At 35.2% G+C, this 19,557-nt stretch overlaps 2 protein-coding genes across 8 annotated transcripts in view; one reads left to right on the forward strand and one right to left on the reverse strand.

Moving 5' to 3' along the window:
* Window positions 1–573: 573 nt before the first annotated feature.
* Window positions 574–5,381, reverse strand: LOC101896267 (putative defense protein 3). The gene is made up of 3 exons (XM_005176071.4): window positions 4,852–5,381; window positions 4,557–4,776; window positions 574–758 (listed from the first exon to the last, which is right to left on the reverse strand). Exons 1-3 carry the CDS (start codon window positions 5,063–5,065, stop codon window positions 689–691), a joined length of 504 nt encoding a protein of 167 aa, XP_005176128.1. The 5' UTR covers window positions 5,066–5,381; the 3' UTR covers window positions 574–688.
* Window positions 5,382–8,295: 2,914 nt separating this feature from the next.
* The window catches only part of LOC101892199 (uncharacterized), a 54,396-nt gene continuing 43,134 nt past the window's right edge, over window positions 8,296–19,557 (forward strand). For 2 of the 7 annotated variants that reach the window (XM_011296636.3, XM_005176045.4), the window contains exon 1: window positions 11,966–12,274. The gene's annotated coding sequence lies outside the window, so the exon portion shown is untranslated. Of the gene's footprint in view, window positions 8,453–11,965; window positions 12,275–19,557 lie in introns of those variants that run through there. The other 5 variants (XM_020039051.2, XM_005176047.4, XM_011296639.3 and 2 more) reach the window with 4 other exon arrangements.

The raw sequence follows: 19,557 nt of genomic DNA on the forward strand, positions 1-19,557 counted from the left end.
CACCGGAATTGTTTCAAATTTGGTATTTAAGTTCGTAATGGACACTACAGCCTAAGACAGAAAATTGTCTGTGTAGGTCCACGTCACGTATAGCCCCATATAACAGCACCTCCCGATATTCGGTAATTGAACGATTTTAGGGACATTTTTCACCAGAATTGTTTCAAATTTGATATTTTGTAATTCATAATGGATACTACAGCCTACGATTTTTTTAAAGTTTCGCATTTGAATATTGTAATGGCTTATGACAAATGTTACCTACGCAGGTTCATGTCGTCGTATAGACCCTAATATAATAGCTACGTTCGGTATTTTTAAGATTTCAACAGACTTTTTAACGGATTTTATTGTTTTTAAGAATTGCCAAATTCTTTCCAAATGATGGAGGGTATTCAAAGTTCGGCCCGGCCGAACTTACAGCTATTTTACTTTTTTGTGTTCATATAGGAAAACTTTTTATCGTAGTGACATTTTTACATTCCTGCAGATTCTGGAACAAAGCATATTACGTTTGGACCCCATGACCTTTTTATGCCAAGACAGTTTTTAACGATATTTTTTGTTATATTTTATTACAATAATATGACCGACATTTTACGAACAGACACAGTATGTTGCATTTGAATATTTCACCACTTCGTTTTACAATACACATTTAAGCATTCATTTATAAATAATGTCCAATTCACTGATGTCGTTGGACCTTTCCGATAATGTCACTCCAGAAAGTTCCGTAGCTTTGTAGGACTGTTCCACTGCAATTAAAAATAAAAGACAAAACACAGTAAATTAAGAAAACAGGCGTAAAAAGAACTGTGGATAATGTAAGGGAAAATAAAAATTGCATCTTGATGTTTATTATTATGTTGCTAGCATTCTGAAACATCAATATTGCCTAGCATTCGAATCAAACTACTCAAATAAATAAAATATTTCATTACAGATTTGTTGATGTTTTATAAAAAATAAATAAAATAAGTTGATAACAAATGCTATTCCCGGTTAACCCTGATAATTGGCCAATCGTAACAACATTGACTATATAAACGCGCTATTACATCGATATACAGCAAATCGGATAGACCTAGGGAAAATACAAGTAAAATTGAAATATTTGCGAAATTTTTCAATTTCGAAGAGAATAACTATTTCTGTATATTATAACGTAAATAAAAAAATAATGTTCAATCCATGGTACAATGAAGATACGGTAGGCCAACTTTGAAAAAATTCCAAGTATAGAGGTCTACCTGTTTGGCTTGTAATAGGTGTGTCTGGTTACCCTAAAATTTGTAACAATTGTTACAAATTGTTACTGGAAGTCGTCTGTTAACCCAAAAGTTCTGCAAAAGAGAGCGGTTGGAGAGAGAAATTTTGACAGTTCTTTCAGTGAGAGTTTGCAAATTCTTGCTGGACAAATTTCTTTTTGCAATCTCTTGCAACTCTTCTTCTTCTCATTCATCGACATTCAATCAGATGTTTTATATTGTTTGTTTATTTCTTTTTGTTCTTTCAATTTGAAAATATTTTTTTTTGGAATTAGCTAATCTAATTGTTTTTGGAGTTTTTGGAATAAAATAAAAGACTATTTCCAACATTTTTAGACAAAAGCCATTAGCAACACGTTTAAAGGATTCCTGGGAACACATCAAATCTATCTTTATTTTACTGCTCATACTTTTATTTTATTGCTAACTTCCTTTTTATTTAAAAAACTTGTAAAATTAGTATTGATTCGTTTGTTTTAATTCTTTTAATGGGGGACAAATTGGTTTGTTTTGAAAAATCAGCTGATTAGTTGCAAGCTTCTGCAGAAATACCGTCTGTTTCCTTTTCGCATTTTCCTTGCAAAAGAGAATAAAACTACCTTACTCTCTCAGAAAGAAGTTGCTGGACAATTCCTGCTGGAAAAGTAACCAGATGCACCTAATGTCAGAATTAGTATCAAAACAATAAAAAATCAAACAACTTGTTGCATTTATTTTGAATAAATAATTGAAAAACGCGATAACTGAATGAAAGGTCAACACTTATTTTCAAAATCATGTACTATATATCTCTAAAGGATTATTTCGCTACAAAAACTCTAGATTTTGTCGATGCATACGTTGAAATAAACATTTTGAAAACACCCGAATTTGAATGTTTTCTGAACAATTTTTTTGTTATTAAAAAAACACACACACATAAACAAATAAAGATAACATATTAAGCCAAGAAAATAATAAAATTAAAATCATATGGTTTCATAGCCCTACCTTGATATCATTGTACCATGGTTCAATCTATGAATAGTTTTGTTCAATAACTCTTTGCACTTTACGTTTTGGTCTTTAGAGAGACGAGTTATACTATACTGTAAAGTTTTTTCTTTTTTCATAAAATATCCTGAGAAGCGTCTAAAATAATGCTGTAAAATGCAACAGATAATTGCGGATAAAGTTGCTCTACATATGACTCTAACATCATGTTTAATGTAGCCTGAATCTAAATCTAAATCTAACTCAACTCAAATTGTTATTTTTTATTTTATTAAAAATATAAGTTTTCGTTAGCCCAAAAAATTTGGACTAATTACTACTGAGTGTTGTTCCTCCAGCCCAGTTACATAAGGTTGAGAATATAAAGACGATTTTTTCAGGCCATATGTCATCGAAATCGGTCGAAAAAAAAAACTTATATAGCCTATGTTACTTTCAAGCGATGTTGTTGTATTCTTGGAAATTTTCAGGAAAATCTGTTCTGCGGTTTTCGAGTCCATCAATTACAAACGAACAAACAATCATACAAAGTCAAAGGAGCGTAGGGTTAACAAGCATTAGTTAGGGGCCGATATCGAACTAATCAACCTAAAGCTTCTTTCTTCTGTTACAAAGAAGCCAGCCGATTACTTAAGTCAGTCAAAACAGCTTTTAACGTATTCTCACCTTTGGGTCGACTTAGTTCACCTTCGGACCATAATTTAAACTAAAAACAAAGCAAAATCACATATGTAACTAACAACGATTGGCAACCCCTTCATTGATTTAGGTGTTAAATCGAGCATTAAAAATGTGTTTTTCTTTTGTTGTTTTTACAACATGTTGTTATTTTACTTTTTGTAATATTTACTCCTAAGAAAAAATATAATTTATGCTCGGTTATCAGTTACTGAGCACTTAGTTGCTTTTCCTTTTTTCTTATCGGAAAAGTAAACGAAGGCACCTAATATACCACTCATCTTGCATAAATTGTTGTGGAATCATCATGGCTGGTGTACCATTTACGTCAAATTAGAGGGAAAGTAACACTCTCATGGATTGTATATTGTGGCTTTGTGGGGACATAAATATTAAATCGGATGTTCGGCCGAATAGACCAAATATCTATTTTGGATGGTGCACAATCGTGCAAAGTTATATCCAAATCTGAACCGATTACCACAAATTTGAATAGTGTCTGTCCTTAGAAAAGGGAACAATAAATGCTTGCAGAACTTATTGTTATAATATTTACCCCATACCTATATATTCCTACGGTGCATCCCCCATAAAGCGTCAACCTTTTGAGGCCTCTACATACATAAGTGTGCATACTATTTTAAGATTGTTCAAAAGTTTTTGTATTGGCTGATTGAAATGGAGTCAATAATTATTGTTTTGAAAAATAAAAGTAAAACATTTTAGAATGTTTTTTTGTTGAACAGTTTGGATCCAATTTTTGAAAGAAAAATGAGGAAGCATATTAAATAGCTTATACAACTTGTTGTGTCTAATTTTGATTTTTTTTTAATAGTTTTGACAGGAAGATGATTTATGCACTGGGCTGCATTTCAGCTGTTTTGTAAAGCATTTATGTACGCAATGCAACCGTTGTGGTACCAATCATAACCAGAATATATTTAAAAAACACTTAAACACAAAACTTTGAATTTGGAGCTGAGCATTTTTGAATTATTGTTTAAAATATTGCACTTTTTACAATTGTTTGACTTTTCCGTTTGTATGTAACAAATATAATTCGGATAACTTTTCATGTTTGTTCCAAACGCCCTTTCAGTTGGTGTGCTCGTCAGTTATACCAATTCATTCATTAACTTTGGAAAACGGTTTTTCAATAGCCTATCGAAAATATTAGAAAAACATAATTTGACGGTAATGCGTCCACGATTGATTTAAAAAAATGCGAGCTTTTTGGCGAATGTAGCTATCCACGTACATACACAGAGAATATATGTCTACAAACATATTTTGCTGCGTTTGTGGTACACATTTCATCTAAAACTTCTTTCAAAGAAGTTATGACCAATGTGTTTCGTTTTGAGACACGCAGCACACAGCCACATATGGATGTACAACATATGAGTGAGTAGCCGATGGCCCGGACCGAACAAGGCACATGTCGGCATAACCAGTTTGTCAGTCTGTGCTGAGTTGTCGGCCTAAAAACATTTGCTTGTTGCAAAATATGCTGTTTGTTTGTTTGTTTGTATATTTTCTGGACCGGCATGGTTAAGCCAAACGAAAATTTCGAAAGAATATCGAACAGTTCGAGAATATGAAGTTCCTACTTACGTGAAGTAGACACGACCTCGTTTGTTTTGGGGGGCTTTCCAAATGAGCTTGGCGGCGAGTTTGTCACGATTGTCTCCGTGCGTAATGGCAGAGCATTCCGGTATTGTATTGGTATTTTCGCTGTGCAGCCATTCTCCAATCCATTCATTTGAATCGGCGTCTCTCGCTTGTATGAAGAAGCCCCGGAACAACTCTTGCTTTGTGTGGGAATATATGACCACTGTACGGCATTGGGATATGTTAGTTGAATGTAATTAGAAGTTCCCGATACCGATGGGCAAAGGATTCCACTCACCTGAAACTTCCTGGCCGGGGTGGTAATGCTCCGAGTCGGCTACCACATTGTAGGGGTTACTGTCGAGTGGTTGCGATCGAGCCTGTCCATGATTCGGTTGGTTGGGTCGTTTTTTTACACACGTATCTGAGGGAGCTCCGTCAGGGAATGCCAACGTTGCCGTCAGGGAGACCGCCAGTAAAACCGCCAGAGAATACATTACAGACACCGACATGCTTCCTATGTTGTTTATTGAGAGCTGGGCTACAGCGGCGGCTAGCAATTGATCGATTTAACGATGCGATTTAACAAAAATCTTTTTTAAAAATCTTTTAGATTTGCCCACAGACGCACTCTTTTATAAACTACTGGCAGTGAAGCGTGTAAGCTTTAGGACGCTGGACAACGTTGAAGAATTAGCAAAGAGCTTTAACTTTAATGTACCATGGATTGTACGAGGGTGTGGTGTCAATTGCAGAATGCCAAAGAATTGGGGCCATATTATTTATATCTGGAACAAATATAACCAAACCAACAAAATCAGATGATTTCCATGAGGTCGATCATTTACATTTTAATTTTGATTGTTTTTGAGAAAGGTACCGACATTTCTGAACTTGAAACTCGATCTAAATTTTATAACGATGTTATTTCTATGAGGCATATTTGGCGGTATCAATCGAAAAATTCTCTCTCTCTCCCTCTCTATAAATAAGACAGAAAACAAAGTTGAACAAGTTCAAATAATGTGTAGGTGGACTGTAAAATTGCCAAATAAAGGGTTTAGAATGTACATGTTAGCACCAGTAACTACTTACAGCCCCCTTTTTGACGTGGACATGTTATAGGAAATATAAATAAAAAGGTTCTTCTGCTATTTTGGAACACTAGAGTTGGATTAGAGTGCAACTACTGTGCTATTTTGATGGAGGGGTAGAATTTGATTGGCAGTCGGACACACCAAGCCACTGATTCGAAGGTTTTGTATCCGGAAGTACTCACTCTGTTACTCATTACATGGTCTAATGAATTTAGGCTGTTTTTCCTGTAAATATTGAATAAATACGTATTTTATAGCTTACTGGTAATGCAATGAGTATGTGGATGTCATTACAAGTAAACTAAAATGGCTTTTGTGTTAAAACTATCCATTTTAATTGTAAATCCGTTATATTTTATGTAAAGAATTATTTCCTTCATTTTTCACACCACCCTCATATTCAATTGATTTTTGTCTGTAAAAGCTTTATTTCTAATCTGAGATAAATTACCAAAATTAAAAATAAAAGCAAAACTAAGCAAAACAAGTACGGTTTCATGTGCGCAGCTATAAAGCCAGGCATTGAAGGAACGTTTCTTTTACACCACGACGGACAGTTTATGCGCGGAAGTGGCTGAAACAAAAAAGCACATGCATTTTTCTCCACAATGTGTGGAGGGCAGTTTATATTTGGATTAGTCCACAAAATACATCGAAACATTGGCAGCAGCTCCATCTTTTATCTTGTGAGTCCGCCTGTTACTTTGTCCAACAATATTTGTAAGAGAACTCCACATACCTATGGTCTCATCGTTCCGAAACATAGTTTGCTTACGAGAGAGAATCGTACATATTTCGTACTACGACCCGACACTATTAAGCAAATCAAAAACAAAAACAATAGATTTGTTCTTGTGTAAAGGGCAATAACATTATTCCTCCACCCTGCATCTTATAGGAATTATGAAATCGAGTTTCTTAGATAGATCCAGAGCTGTAAACCACTTGTGGATTTAGGTTGGTTCGGTTGAGTGGTTTACATTAATTTTGAACAATGGTTCGGTTTTTGAAATGCTTTTTCAGACTGCTAGATCCGTGGTATTGGTTCGGTTTAGCATTATATGAAAATACATTCATATCCAGTTCCACATACAAACTGCTTGCCAAATTCATTACATTAGTCGTAGTTGAACTAAATATTGTAAGGAATTATCAAACACAAAATAAACAAGTAAAAAAGCTGTAAGTGCAGCCAGGTCGAACTTTGAATGCCCTCCACCATTTGGAACAAATTTGACAATTTTCAAAAAAAAAAAAATAAAATAAATAAATAAATAAATAAATAAATAAAATCCGTTAAAATGTTAAAAATACCGAATGTAGCCGTTTTATTAGGGTGTATACGACGACGTGGGCCTGCATAGGCACCTTTTGTCATAAGCCATTATAAGATTCAAATGCGAAACTTGAAAAAAAAAATCGCTGAATAAAGTAGGTAAAATCTTCAAAATAGGAAGGTACCATTGTATGACGGATATACGAAGACCGGGAACTACACAGACAATTTTCTGTCATAGGCTTTAGTATCCATTACGAACTTCAAATACAAAATTTAAAACAATTCCGGTGAATAGTGTCACTAAAATCATCAAAATACCGAATATCGGGAGGTATTGTTATATGGGGGCTATACGAAGACGCAGACCTGCAAAGACAATTTTCTGTCATAGGCTGTAGTATCCATTACGAACTTCAGATATCAAATTTGAAACAATTCCGGCGAATAATGTCACTTAAATCATCAAAATACTGAAAATAGGGAGATACCCATATATGAGGGCTACACCAAAACGTGGACCTACATGGCCCATTTTCAATAGCAAAAGTCCTGCAGACATTTGAGTAAAATTTTATCAGCCTTTTTCAGAGTGAGATTCGATTCAGAACAGCGATTGGTTCGGTTCAGAACCGGTTTGCAGTCCTGTTTTCAGAATCTTGCAATAATTGATAAAGTGTAGTAGCATAATAAAAAAAAGGTATTGCAGTTATTTTTTATTACCTCGATTTTATGTTACCTCTCGAGTAAGGTCCATATTTCCAAACTGATAATGAGTGTAGACGTATGTATCTGGATACATATTTATTAAATATATTCACATGGATTTGACATTAAATAAAAGTCCCTTCGTTTAAACTTTTGGTGTTTGTAATGTTCAAGGCCATCCAAGCTAATTTATTAATCAAAATCCATATTTCAGTCCGTTTACGTTCTATGGAATAAGTAATGGACATCATTGATAAAAGGACTGTATTTCGAAAGTGTGATTTGAATTATATAATATTTTTTAACACTTAAGACTTCTATACGAGTTTTTTCAGATGAAGTAGCCTTTCAAGGTTATCCTCCATCCGCTGTGAGAGGAATTTTGTAAGATGTTCCATACCCATAAGGCATGATGTGTGGACGTATGTTTTATTTGAAGCAAATAATGAAAAAAAAACCCGAGCGGGTCACAACTACTGCCGTTTAAAAACAAAGAATTCTACAAGTTTTATCGTATTCCAAAGAATGTGACGTATGAAATAAATTGAATTACGACGAACTATTTATTGCTGTTTTGGACACTGGAATTTCCCAAAGATAATCATGCCAATAATAGTTGCTTGCTAAAACATTTCTAGTTAATCAGTTGGGATGTAAACTTCGAGTAATCCAGTACTCTAACTGTCAAACAATTAAAAATTAGAGACGCATTAATCGAATTGCAAGCTGTGCGTGTGGCCAATAATACAATACAATAATCAAGTTGAAATCGCCAAACCAAAAATCATAGTGTAGAATTCTGAATAGTATTCCAAAAGGTAAGTCTACAATCAATATCCATACCAGCTTTTTGAATTTTATTGGCATTTAGGCTAGGCCGTCTTTTTTAAGTTTTCACAACAAATCACAGGGTTTTGCTGAAATGGAAAACTTTGCGGTGGAGATGTAACATCTCCATACGAACGAGAAACAAGACGTTACATGGCCTTTGTTCACATCGGCTGTACTCAAAATATCAAAACTTTGGACTTTTGGCTACAAGTTCAAAAGTATAAGTCAGTTTTGCCGACAGATGTATACCTTCAGTCACTTTATGTGAGATATGTGATAATTTTTTGAAACTGTTAAAATTAGCATGAGTTATCAGATATAGTCGACCGAAGTATTCCATTTTCAAGCTTCACCAAATACAACACAGATCTTGTGCTAGCAAAAATGTTTCATGTGTAAAATTTGAAGAGGATTGGATGCTTATTTCGCTTTCCTCGAACTTTTATTATACCTTACACCACATAGTGGTAAGGGTATTATGTGTTTGTGCATTTGTTTGTAACATGGAGATGTGATCAGAATCACATTTTGAGTCGATTTATGCATGTCCGTCCGTCTGTCTGTATGTCCGTTTGTCCACGTATTTTTGTAAACAAAATGCAGGTCGCATTTGTTGTTCGATTGTCCCTCAGTTTTGGATATAGCTCCCAAATACATCCTCATCCCATTTGAGGTTCATTATGTACGATTTTGGTACGTTCGACCAAATTCAGCCCAGAAGTAAGTACATCCAATTTGGTGAAAATGAGTTAATATAGCTATAGCTCCCATATATATCCGATTCGGTGTTTAAATCTCTATATTTCGGAATATGCACTCTACCATAATCGTATGTTGTACCAGATATTTCATAGAGCTCAGAAATGTCCAATATAAACCTTTCTTTTACGAGATCTCTACTAAATATGCATAGTGGTGTAGGGTATCATGTAGTCGGCCCCGCCTTACTTTTGAGCTTTCCTTACTGTTTTTTTTTTTTAATCTTGAACCCTATGTGGGGAATGTACCAGAAGGAATGGTTCGATCTCTACCATCTTCATAACAGATCTTGTGTTAATAAAAATATTGAGATGTGCCAAGTCCGAATGAAATCAGAGCCAGAAATCAAATTTCGTGTTTTAAGAGCTCCATGAATATTGAAAATTTTGACCTTTTGTGGTGGAGGTACCAGTAACAGTGGACCGACATATTCCATCAACACCAGACCTTTGGCTAATACAAACAATTGGACACTTATATCATATTTTATAAAAATTATAATCATTCAAAATGTTGACCCTTTGTGGGGGAGATTTTGGATAGAGTGGACCGATATTTTCGTTTTGGTTGTATCAAATGATATATACTCTCTCTAGCCATATGGCTGAGGGTATAAAAAAATATTGTATTTGGGAGGTAGCTGCATTGTACCTCCTGTTATGGTATCACAACACCTATTTTCATTATTTTTTCAGAGCAATTTTTCTATCGACAATTTTTCAAAGACCTTCAAAATACCGAAAATTAGGAGATACCATTAAATGGGAAGCCGGTATGTGCCATTTTCAATACCAAACAACCCAACGAGCTAATGGATTTTGCATTGGTCATGAATGTATGTGTGTACTTAAGGGATCTGCGATAAATATTTCGAAATGGTGCAAACGGAATGATAATTTTAATGTACTCGTGGAGGGTATAACCATTCCGTTTCCAAACACTATGAGTAATATTGTTTAAGTTGAACGCAGGTTTTACCTATTGCACGGAAGCAATACAGTTTGACTACCAGTTAATTCACTTTGCAAGGCCTGAAACTGGTTTCTAATTAATGAAATGTCTGTTCTTACAAAAAGTCCGCTACCTAAGCTATGAAAACAGACAGAAAAACAAACACACGCAAATGCACATGTGTGTGCGCCTTTATATCGTTCAACGAATGAATTCTGGCTTCTTTTCAAGAATACCACTCGAGTTGCCGGATAAGGAGCTGAGTTTTGTAATATTTCGAGAACGTATTAGGCACTGATGTAAACAGCGACTCGATACGGGGCCAGCAAATGCCAATGTACGACAGAAAAGCTATTTGCGCGAGCATTCTAATTGTGATATAGCGAAACGGAATGATACAGATCTGTTTCATAATGTCGTTATAGTCATGAGTCACGTATCTGTGGACGATGTTGTCAAATATCGGTAATGTGCGAAATTTAAAAATTTGGTCTTTCCTTTTCACGAGTTTCTAAAAGAGGTTTTATCATGAGGTACAATCATGAAACAGATATTTTACCACCTTTTTCAAGGGTTCCGACACAATTTCCTATCAAATCACCTGCAAGTGATTATTTTGGATAAGAATTGTAAAACGTCTTTACTTCAAGAAGGTGGCTATATTTGTACCCTCCATTTCGTATCTGAATTTAAACGTCTTCATCACATATATGCAGCAATTGAGATGGCAACACTGTCACAACAATTAATTTCATTATTGGTGATGAAATGCATGACGAACCGAACTTGAATGATAAACAACCATCGAAGGAGGGCACAAAATACTACAGGTGTTCCTATTGCGAAACGTTGCGATGCATTTCTGTCACACATTTCATCGCCCACCACTTTCGTATCCCCGTCCGTGTTCGGTTGAGTAAACAGAATTTAACGTAGAGAAGGATAAAATGGAAAACTGTGTCAAACTGCACGCTTTGAAAAGTGATTAGGTTACGGTGGTGTCTCGAATTGCGCAGACGCTAAAACTGTTGATGCGAAAAACGACCCACTAAATCACTAGGGATGCCACACCTATGGCCAAGTCACAATTTGAGTAAAGGACAGAAGCTCATGTATTTTCGTTGAAATGTCCATCAGGAAACTAAATTATTAAAAACAAGTAAGAAGGGCTATAATTTCGGCCGGGCCGAACTTTTTATACCCGCCACCACTATGTTTTTCGAAGTAAAAAAAAATAATGAAAAGAGTAGAATATGTTAAGTTAAAATATCAATCCGTTTTAATTAAAATAAAACAAATAGACTAGTATAAGTCGGTTTTGCCGACAGATGTATACCCTCAGTCAATGTTCGATTTTTAAATAATATTTTGACTTCTTTTATGAGTTTTCAAATTTTTGACCCTTACTTCGTTCACTTTATATGAGGTATGTGATAGTTTTTAGAATTTTTTTTTCACATTTTCACACTTCATCTATAAAATATTGGTATGGGAGAAATGACAAATCGAGCATTTTGATCCAATTTTATGGGGAATTAAAAATTCCATATTCATATTTCTGGTTGATAGTTATGACATTAGACAGCCACATTACTCTTACTCTTACTAATAATCGAAATTTGAATTGAGCCAACCTTAAAGGAATGTCATAAACAATTCCAACTTTCAAATATCCCATGATTTGGCAACACTGAATAGGATTCGCTTACTCTCCGAAAGAAAGAGAGAACTGCACACGGACACTGGGAATGAGCTCACGTTGTTTTCCGCTCGGAATTGCTTGAAGAAAATCAACATTACACGCTGCCGTCACCATTCAGACGTAGGTGAGCTGTTCGAACGCATAAACGTTTTGTTTTAAAAACGCTGCAAAAGGTTAAAAAGAAAAAAAAAATAAGGAAAAAAGAAGAAAAATAAGAGAACACCAATCATCCTAAATTAAAAGAAGAAAGAAAAAACACAATCAAAGACAATTGGAAAAAAACAGAGTACAGTGAGTGGCCTATTTTTGGCAAAGAAAAGTGATGAAATTGAATAAAACAAAGTGATTTCTGGTCCACTGTGTGCTTTTCACAATTGTTTAATAACTGATTAGAACGGTACGAAATTTTTTTTTTAAATAATGAGATAATTTATACTATAAAACTTCAATAATTCCGATACTCCTCCTGCATAGCATATATTGACGGATTTACACACACGCACATATAGATTGCATTGGTGTGTGTGTGGATTTTCATCCACAAACGTATATATATATATATATATATATATATATATATGTATTAATATAAGTGTATATATTTTAAAAGTCTTATTAAAGCGTTCAATCTATAGAATTTTAAAACAATCGCATGAATAAAAAACCGTAACTCTTTGCATAAATTAAAAAGATCCAAATGTAACCAATATATTTTTGTATCCACCCATTCGCGTCTGTGAAAATCCCAAAAATTGAAAATGTATAGTTATGTTTTTTTTTTTTTTGTTTTACGAAACTTCGCAGTTTCACGTGATGCCTTTTAAGAATGTTCTCTAAGACACTTGTCCACATGCACATGTCTCCAATGTTCCTTCAAGCTGCCTACTTATAGTCGCAATGACTTGTGTGTGTGTTTGTTTGTGTACACATACAATGTGCGTATGTGTACGTAATTTAATTGTATTTGTTGTACCATGTCATGCCACACCACACCATGGCCAAGCAGCAAGTCGTCTAGGATTCGCAACTTGTGCCACTTTACGCCACCAGCTCTCATTCCATCGCATCGACCTGGTTCGCGTTTACCTCCCAGGCCTTTATCGAATTGTCGAATGCCCTCTTTCCACCATACGACTGATGATGTACCGCTACGGTGAGGGTCTTTTCCCATTGTATGATTCATAGAGAAGGCAAAAGTAATTCGAGATCCGAACGAATCGTCAATGGTGGAGGAAGTATGCCGAAGGAGAAATGTAAATAAAAACAAAGCCCCCCTAAAATATTACTAAACACGATACTAGCGTACACACAAGTGTATGTGTGTAGCTGTAATATTATATGCAAACACATATACAATTCTTCATATAAATGTATATTCTACGCTGCACATGCACACACGTCTACACCATTCATTGTAATACGCATCACTGTGTGTGTGTTCGAGTGGGGTTACTCGTTAAGCAATGTCGGTTAATTCCCCTTTATAAAGGTTTAAGGGTTCAGTGTCGGATCACTTGACTTGGTTTTTATTTAAATTTTCCAAGTTTTCATTTCAAATCCGCACAAATGTCAACAATATGAAGCAACAATCAAAGGCATAGCTCGTAGGGGCTTTTCTATAATTCATCTGAAATGGGATGAAAAGAATATACATATATATGTGTGTGTTCTAAACACGCACAACAATGATGTGAAGTCGAAACAATTATGTATGGGGAAAATCTATGGTCTCCAATAACACCCCCGATATCTGTATTTTGCATGAATGAAAGGACTCTGCTGTGTTTTCAAAAAATACCATCAATGCAGTGTAATGAAAGTTTAACGTCATTTCCCTATACACTTAAAAAAAAAACAAAATAACATATTTAAAGAATGTTAAAAATACGGTTGCTGTCCGAATGGCTAAAAATATCCATGCAACAACTGGTTTGTTCGCTTTATATTTTGACCACTGAAAGTGTTTTCAACATTTTTTGTCATTATAAAGCTGTCAGTCATTATTGTTATTGTAAAAATGCGATAACTTCCACTAGACCACATTTTTGAAATCCTCCACCACTATAAGGGTATTATTTTATTTTTTCCAAACAGTTCTTGCTTAATGCCAAACATTTAAATTATCTCTGATACCAAATAAAATATCGAATATAGTAGGAAGAACCATTATATGGAGGTTCCACGAAATCCGTAATCATATAGATCATATTTCTTTGTTTGAGCAGTTTTAGCCATTACTAACATCAAATACCAAACTTGAAACAATTCCAATGGAAATGTAGCTTTCATCGAAAATACCCAAAATCGAAATAGCAAAATTTAAGACTCATCTAAGTTCAGACCACAGTCATATGTGTGCAAAATGTCAGTTCACTATCTCAACTACACCGAAAGAGGGAGAGAGAGAGTGGTTACAACAGTCAAACGGTCTGACGGACACAGCCATTAGAATTTTACATTGATTCAAGATATATAATTTATCGGATTTGAAATTGAATACATCCAATAATATAGAGAATGACTAGGTTAATTGAGGTCATTATGTTTATTAGCGCGAGAAATTGAATTTGAAAAATTGAAAATAATTAATATCTATAGTTTCGGATTTACCAAAAAATGGATATTACTTTGTTTCCCCTTTTTTGTTCCAGGACAGATTTCGATTTTTTTCATAATTTGTCTTCGAAATTAATTAATTAATTTGTCTTAAACAGCATTTTACATGATTTTTCTTTTGGTGCCTCTATTCTGCCAAAATACTTGTATGCGTGTGTGTGCAGCGAGAATACGCCCAACTATTTACAAATAACAACAATTTTTTGCGGCTTCTTTAATAATAAAATTGTTGATTCCTTCATTACACAAGATTCATAAATTTTTAAATTCGTTTCGTTCGAACTTTAAAACAAGTTTTTCGATTTCAACCGAAAATATTCAGTTTAAATAAAATATGAAATTTAGCAATCAGTCACAATAAGTGTTGAACCTCGATACAAAATATATTGTGATTGAAAATATATGTGTTCTCGATGTTCGCTTTATTCATGTTCGACTGTATAGCAATTCAACATATCTGGTAAGCGACTATGACAATGCTGACATACTTCCTCAAGTATGCGAAATAATGGCGTCAAATAATTTAATATTCCCACGAACATCCCAAGGGGGACAAGGACGTCAAATATAAATGAACAAAGAGTTTTTTTTTTTTTAAATATGTGTATATGAGTAATATAGACCCCGACACACAAACCAATGGATAGAGTGGAATATTTGCAAACTGTGAGCGCATTTAGATGGTCTAAGAGTGCATTTAGATGGTTTAAGACAGAAGCTTCGATTTTAAACAGAAAGTATAGGTGGTCACATTTAACGACATCTACGGACATAATTTGGAGACTTGTTGTGCTTAAAAATTGAAATGCACACAATATACTTTGAAATCATATTTGAAACAAATTTTTCCAAACATTCTTACTTAATACTCCAACTGAAATTAAAGAACTGAAAGGGTTAACATAAGGATTAGATATAAAAAGAAACAGAAACCAACAGTTAACGTTTCTTTGTCATGGTGTAAAAACGAAATATTTCAAATAGCATACATTTCGGTGGGAAAATGCGGTTAAACCTTAAAAATGTCACAAATAGGGCATCGCAAAGTTGTTATTGGCAAGGATGATTCCCTCTCCCAAAGAACAACAATAATGTCAAAGTATAGATAATTTGGTTGAGCGGAACATCTTAACTTGGTCGATGGTCTACAATGTGCTATTCCAAAATGTGGACGAGTATAGCTTTTTTTCCAACATATAACGGATATAGACTGAAGCCACAATATTTCAATAATTTGTTCAAAAGATAGCGTCATAACAACAAACCGACGACGACATGGTTAAAGGATCTTTATTATAAGTATAAAATCGGGAAAAATGATGTTTGTGTTGCTTCACGCTTGCCAAGTAGTTTCGGCAGTTGTCATTCCCCACAACCCTAGTAGACACAAGCCACACAACAATACATATTTTGCGGCATTCATTTCTATTTAATATTTAAATTAATGAAGTTTTTCCTGGTCTTGCTGTAATTATATCCTTTAAATATCCTTATTTTTCACATTCATTTGCGCACAAACAAAAGCTCCCCTCCAGAGCATTATTTGACTTCGTTACGTTCTTTGGCTTACAAGGAATCCTAGTGAATTATTCAAGTCGTGACTGCAGCAACACACGTTGGCTCTTTGCCTCTGCTGTGGCTCGTGAGGTTTCATAATTCCGTTTGTCAACTCGTACAGCGGTTGTATATACTAATATGGCATCCTCGGTCCCTCTGTGTGTGTATGTGTGTGTGTGCCTTTTATGAGCGTCCATATTTTATTCATTCAGCAAAGAAGAAAGGGAGGAATATGCTATTTTGGCTTGGTATGTAATTGGGCGAAGGGATATGTCTTAAGAATGCCATTTAAGTGGCAGAAATCGATCTGGGAAAACAAAGAAGTTCGGGAACGCAAATGTAAAAAGGTCATAAATTCTATTGCAGAACTCCGTAGGCATACCAAAGACCATGCCAATGACAAGATGCTTTGAATCAGAGTTGAAACTAAAATAAAAACTAAAAATAAAAATACAAAAATAAATTAGAAGGAAAAATAATATATGGAAAACTAAAATGAACTAATTTTTGCTTGGTCAAAACTAAAGCAACTTTTTGATTTTTTATTTTAAAATAATTAAATTTTGGCTAGTAGTCGATAGCATCCATTTTTTTTTTTTTTGATAGCAGCTGCACACCTACGTGGCATTGAATCGATAACACGCTCAATTTGATCCTTGGGTATGCTTTCCAAGGCACCCCGAATTCTTTGGAAAATGTTGTGCTTATTTGTTTCCGAATCTCGCTTGATCTTCCTGTCTATGATACTCCAAAGGTTTTCTATGGAGTTTAGGTCAGGTGATTGTGCCGGCCATAACAAAACATGCATTTTTAACTCCCGCAACCAATATTTGACAAGTTTTGATGCAAGTTTGGGATCATTGTCATGCTGAAACACCCAAATGAGCCGAATATTTTACTCAGCGTAAGGGAACAACGTGATGTTCAACACATCTTTGTAAACAAACCGATCCATAACTTCCTTTATTTCATGGATAGGCCCAAGTCCATAGAAAGAAAAACAGCGCCACGCCATTCTTTACCCTCTCTCATACTTCACTGTACTTTTGCAACACTGAGTCTTTCATTTTTTGGTCTTCTCACCGTAAAATTTTTCACTTCTGAGCTTTTAATATTAAACGTAGACTCATCCCAGAAATAATGTTTTTCCACTTAATATTATCGTTTCCGAAAGCCTTTCTGATTTTTTCAGATATAAATGGCTTTTTTGATGGCTTACGGACATGCAGACCAGCTACCACTACAAGTCTACGCACTGATCTCGAGCTTATATCCAATGATTGCTCTTTCTTTTAACGCTGTTGGTGCACAAAAAAAGTGAAATCGGGTGAGAATAAATGTGGGAGCTATATCTAAATATAAATGGATTATAACCAATTTCAATAGCGTCCGTCCTTGAATCGAACAAATGATCTGTGCAAAATGTCATCACAATCGAACAGTAGATGCTACATTTATTTTGTTTAGAAAAGTAGATGGGCACTCGGACGGTAGGACATGCATACATCGATTCCTAATGTGATCTATCTCGTTTCATTTTACATGTTACAAACATTTTGATAGGAACTGGTGCAAATCATATTTTCAAATTCGTTCATTCGTCTGTGCAAGGCATCAATTCGGCCAAGCGCAATACATCTAAGCTGCTTATTTTATAACCCTAAATGCAGATTATCACAGTAGATTTTATTCCACTTTCGGCACATTATGAATTCATAAAAAAATTGTTGATGGGGAAGAAAGTGGTCCAGTTGTCTACACAGTTTACAAGTAGACCGTAAAATGTATAATGTGATAATGTGTGTGGATGTACATGTGTCGTTTTGCAGCCCCACCCCCCAATTATTAGGTTGTCCCGAATCATAGGATAGCAACATCTGTCGCAGCAATGTATTTGAACTAAGCGTTAGCCTTCCCCGAAAAAAAAAAAAAAAACATTTTTCAAAATTAGATTTTCAATTCCGTGACAAGCCAATACCCATGCAAACCGTTTTCTAAAAATAAAAGCCCTCTTTATTTTTTTCGCCATTCAAAGGGGACATTTCATTTCAGAGGGCTTTGCATCGCCGATGTGTGTGTGTGAGAGAGGACATGGAAAAGTGGAGGTGGATTTGCATCACAATGTAACGCATTGTTGCGAACGTTGCATGTCCTTTGTGCTGAGCGAATGAAATAAGCCTAAGGAAATGCCAAATTCGAACTGGAAACCATGATGACAGCGCCCACAATATCATTTTGTGCAGTAATTTGTTGAGAGAAAATATTGATTAAAATGCCAGTAAGAATTTATTTCTCTTTTCCATCATGCCCACTCAAAGTGTGTCCTTCACTCTAAGCGAGCTGCGTCCATGCTTTACTTCACATTGACTTTAGCTTCGAAATTCGAAATAACGGAGCGCCCCCAAACAAAGTAATTGGCTTTGAACCCATTTAGATAGAAGGCGGAACTACTTACCATTGAACAATTGACCCATTATTTCTCCATGGAATGGAATAAATCGAATTACAAATGGAAAAAATTCCAATTAAAAGTCTTACAATTCGAATTACAAAATGATTTCTCCAATTGCAACTGAAATGTTTCCCACCGCACTTATAAACATTTTCATCTCTCTTCACTGATGAGGATTGGTGGCTCTTTCCGAAACCTAGGTAATCATGGTAATGATAATCATTACCATCGTTCTCCGCTAAACAAGAAACATTGTTTTTTTTTAAAACAACAATAATGGGATTAAGCCTAACTATTTTGCAACAACGAAATGCCATTCTTTATTAACAAAATTCATTGACAGGATGTCGGGATGGATTTGCATAAATCGACAAATAAAGTGATTTCATGAGGACCTTAAAAACTTACTAGACCCATAGTATCTCGTATCATACTCATACATACATACTCACATTCATACATATATATTAGTTTTTCCTTTTTATCCCTGTTTCGCCACGACGCAGTCCCCAGTGCCAGAACAAAGAGAATACAGTTGATTGTGTGTGTCTGTGTGTGTGTGTGTGTGTGTGTGTGTTGTACTTCCCCTGTTCCAAAGGGCGAGTGACTTAATTGCAATTCCAAATGATTGTACGTTGACCCATACATTGTTCATATTCCAACGAATGGGCATTTTTCCCAGCGGTGCACCCCTTTTGGGAGCCTGATGAACTCACTTGTATTCCATCTCCAGTAATGCTGCCGTTGGAATTAATTAAAATGTAATTATTTTCCACTTCTGGGACCACTCTTTAATGTCCCGAACGATTCGCCCATGACCGAGGGGACGTTTTGCATTCCGCCTGCTTTCCACACCATTTGCTTGTTGCGACAACACCCATCTGGACTTTGGCTAGTGTGTTTGGATATTTTTGTTTGGAAATATAATTAATTAAGTGAGACCGACACAAACACACAAAAGAGCCGGCGTATCACTGCATCCGTGGTAGTGTGGTATACGTTTCTCTTTAGATTCTTTGCTGTATTGCCATGAAGAGGGGCGGGTGGTCGAATGA

This window comes from Musca domestica, unplaced genomic scaffold, assembly GCF_030504385.1.
Source record: "Musca domestica strain aabys unplaced genomic scaffold, Musca_domestica.polishedcontigs.V.1.1 33, whole genome shotgun sequence".
NCBI classification, from domain to species: Eukaryota; Metazoa; Arthropoda; class Insecta; order Diptera; family Muscidae; genus Musca; species Musca domestica.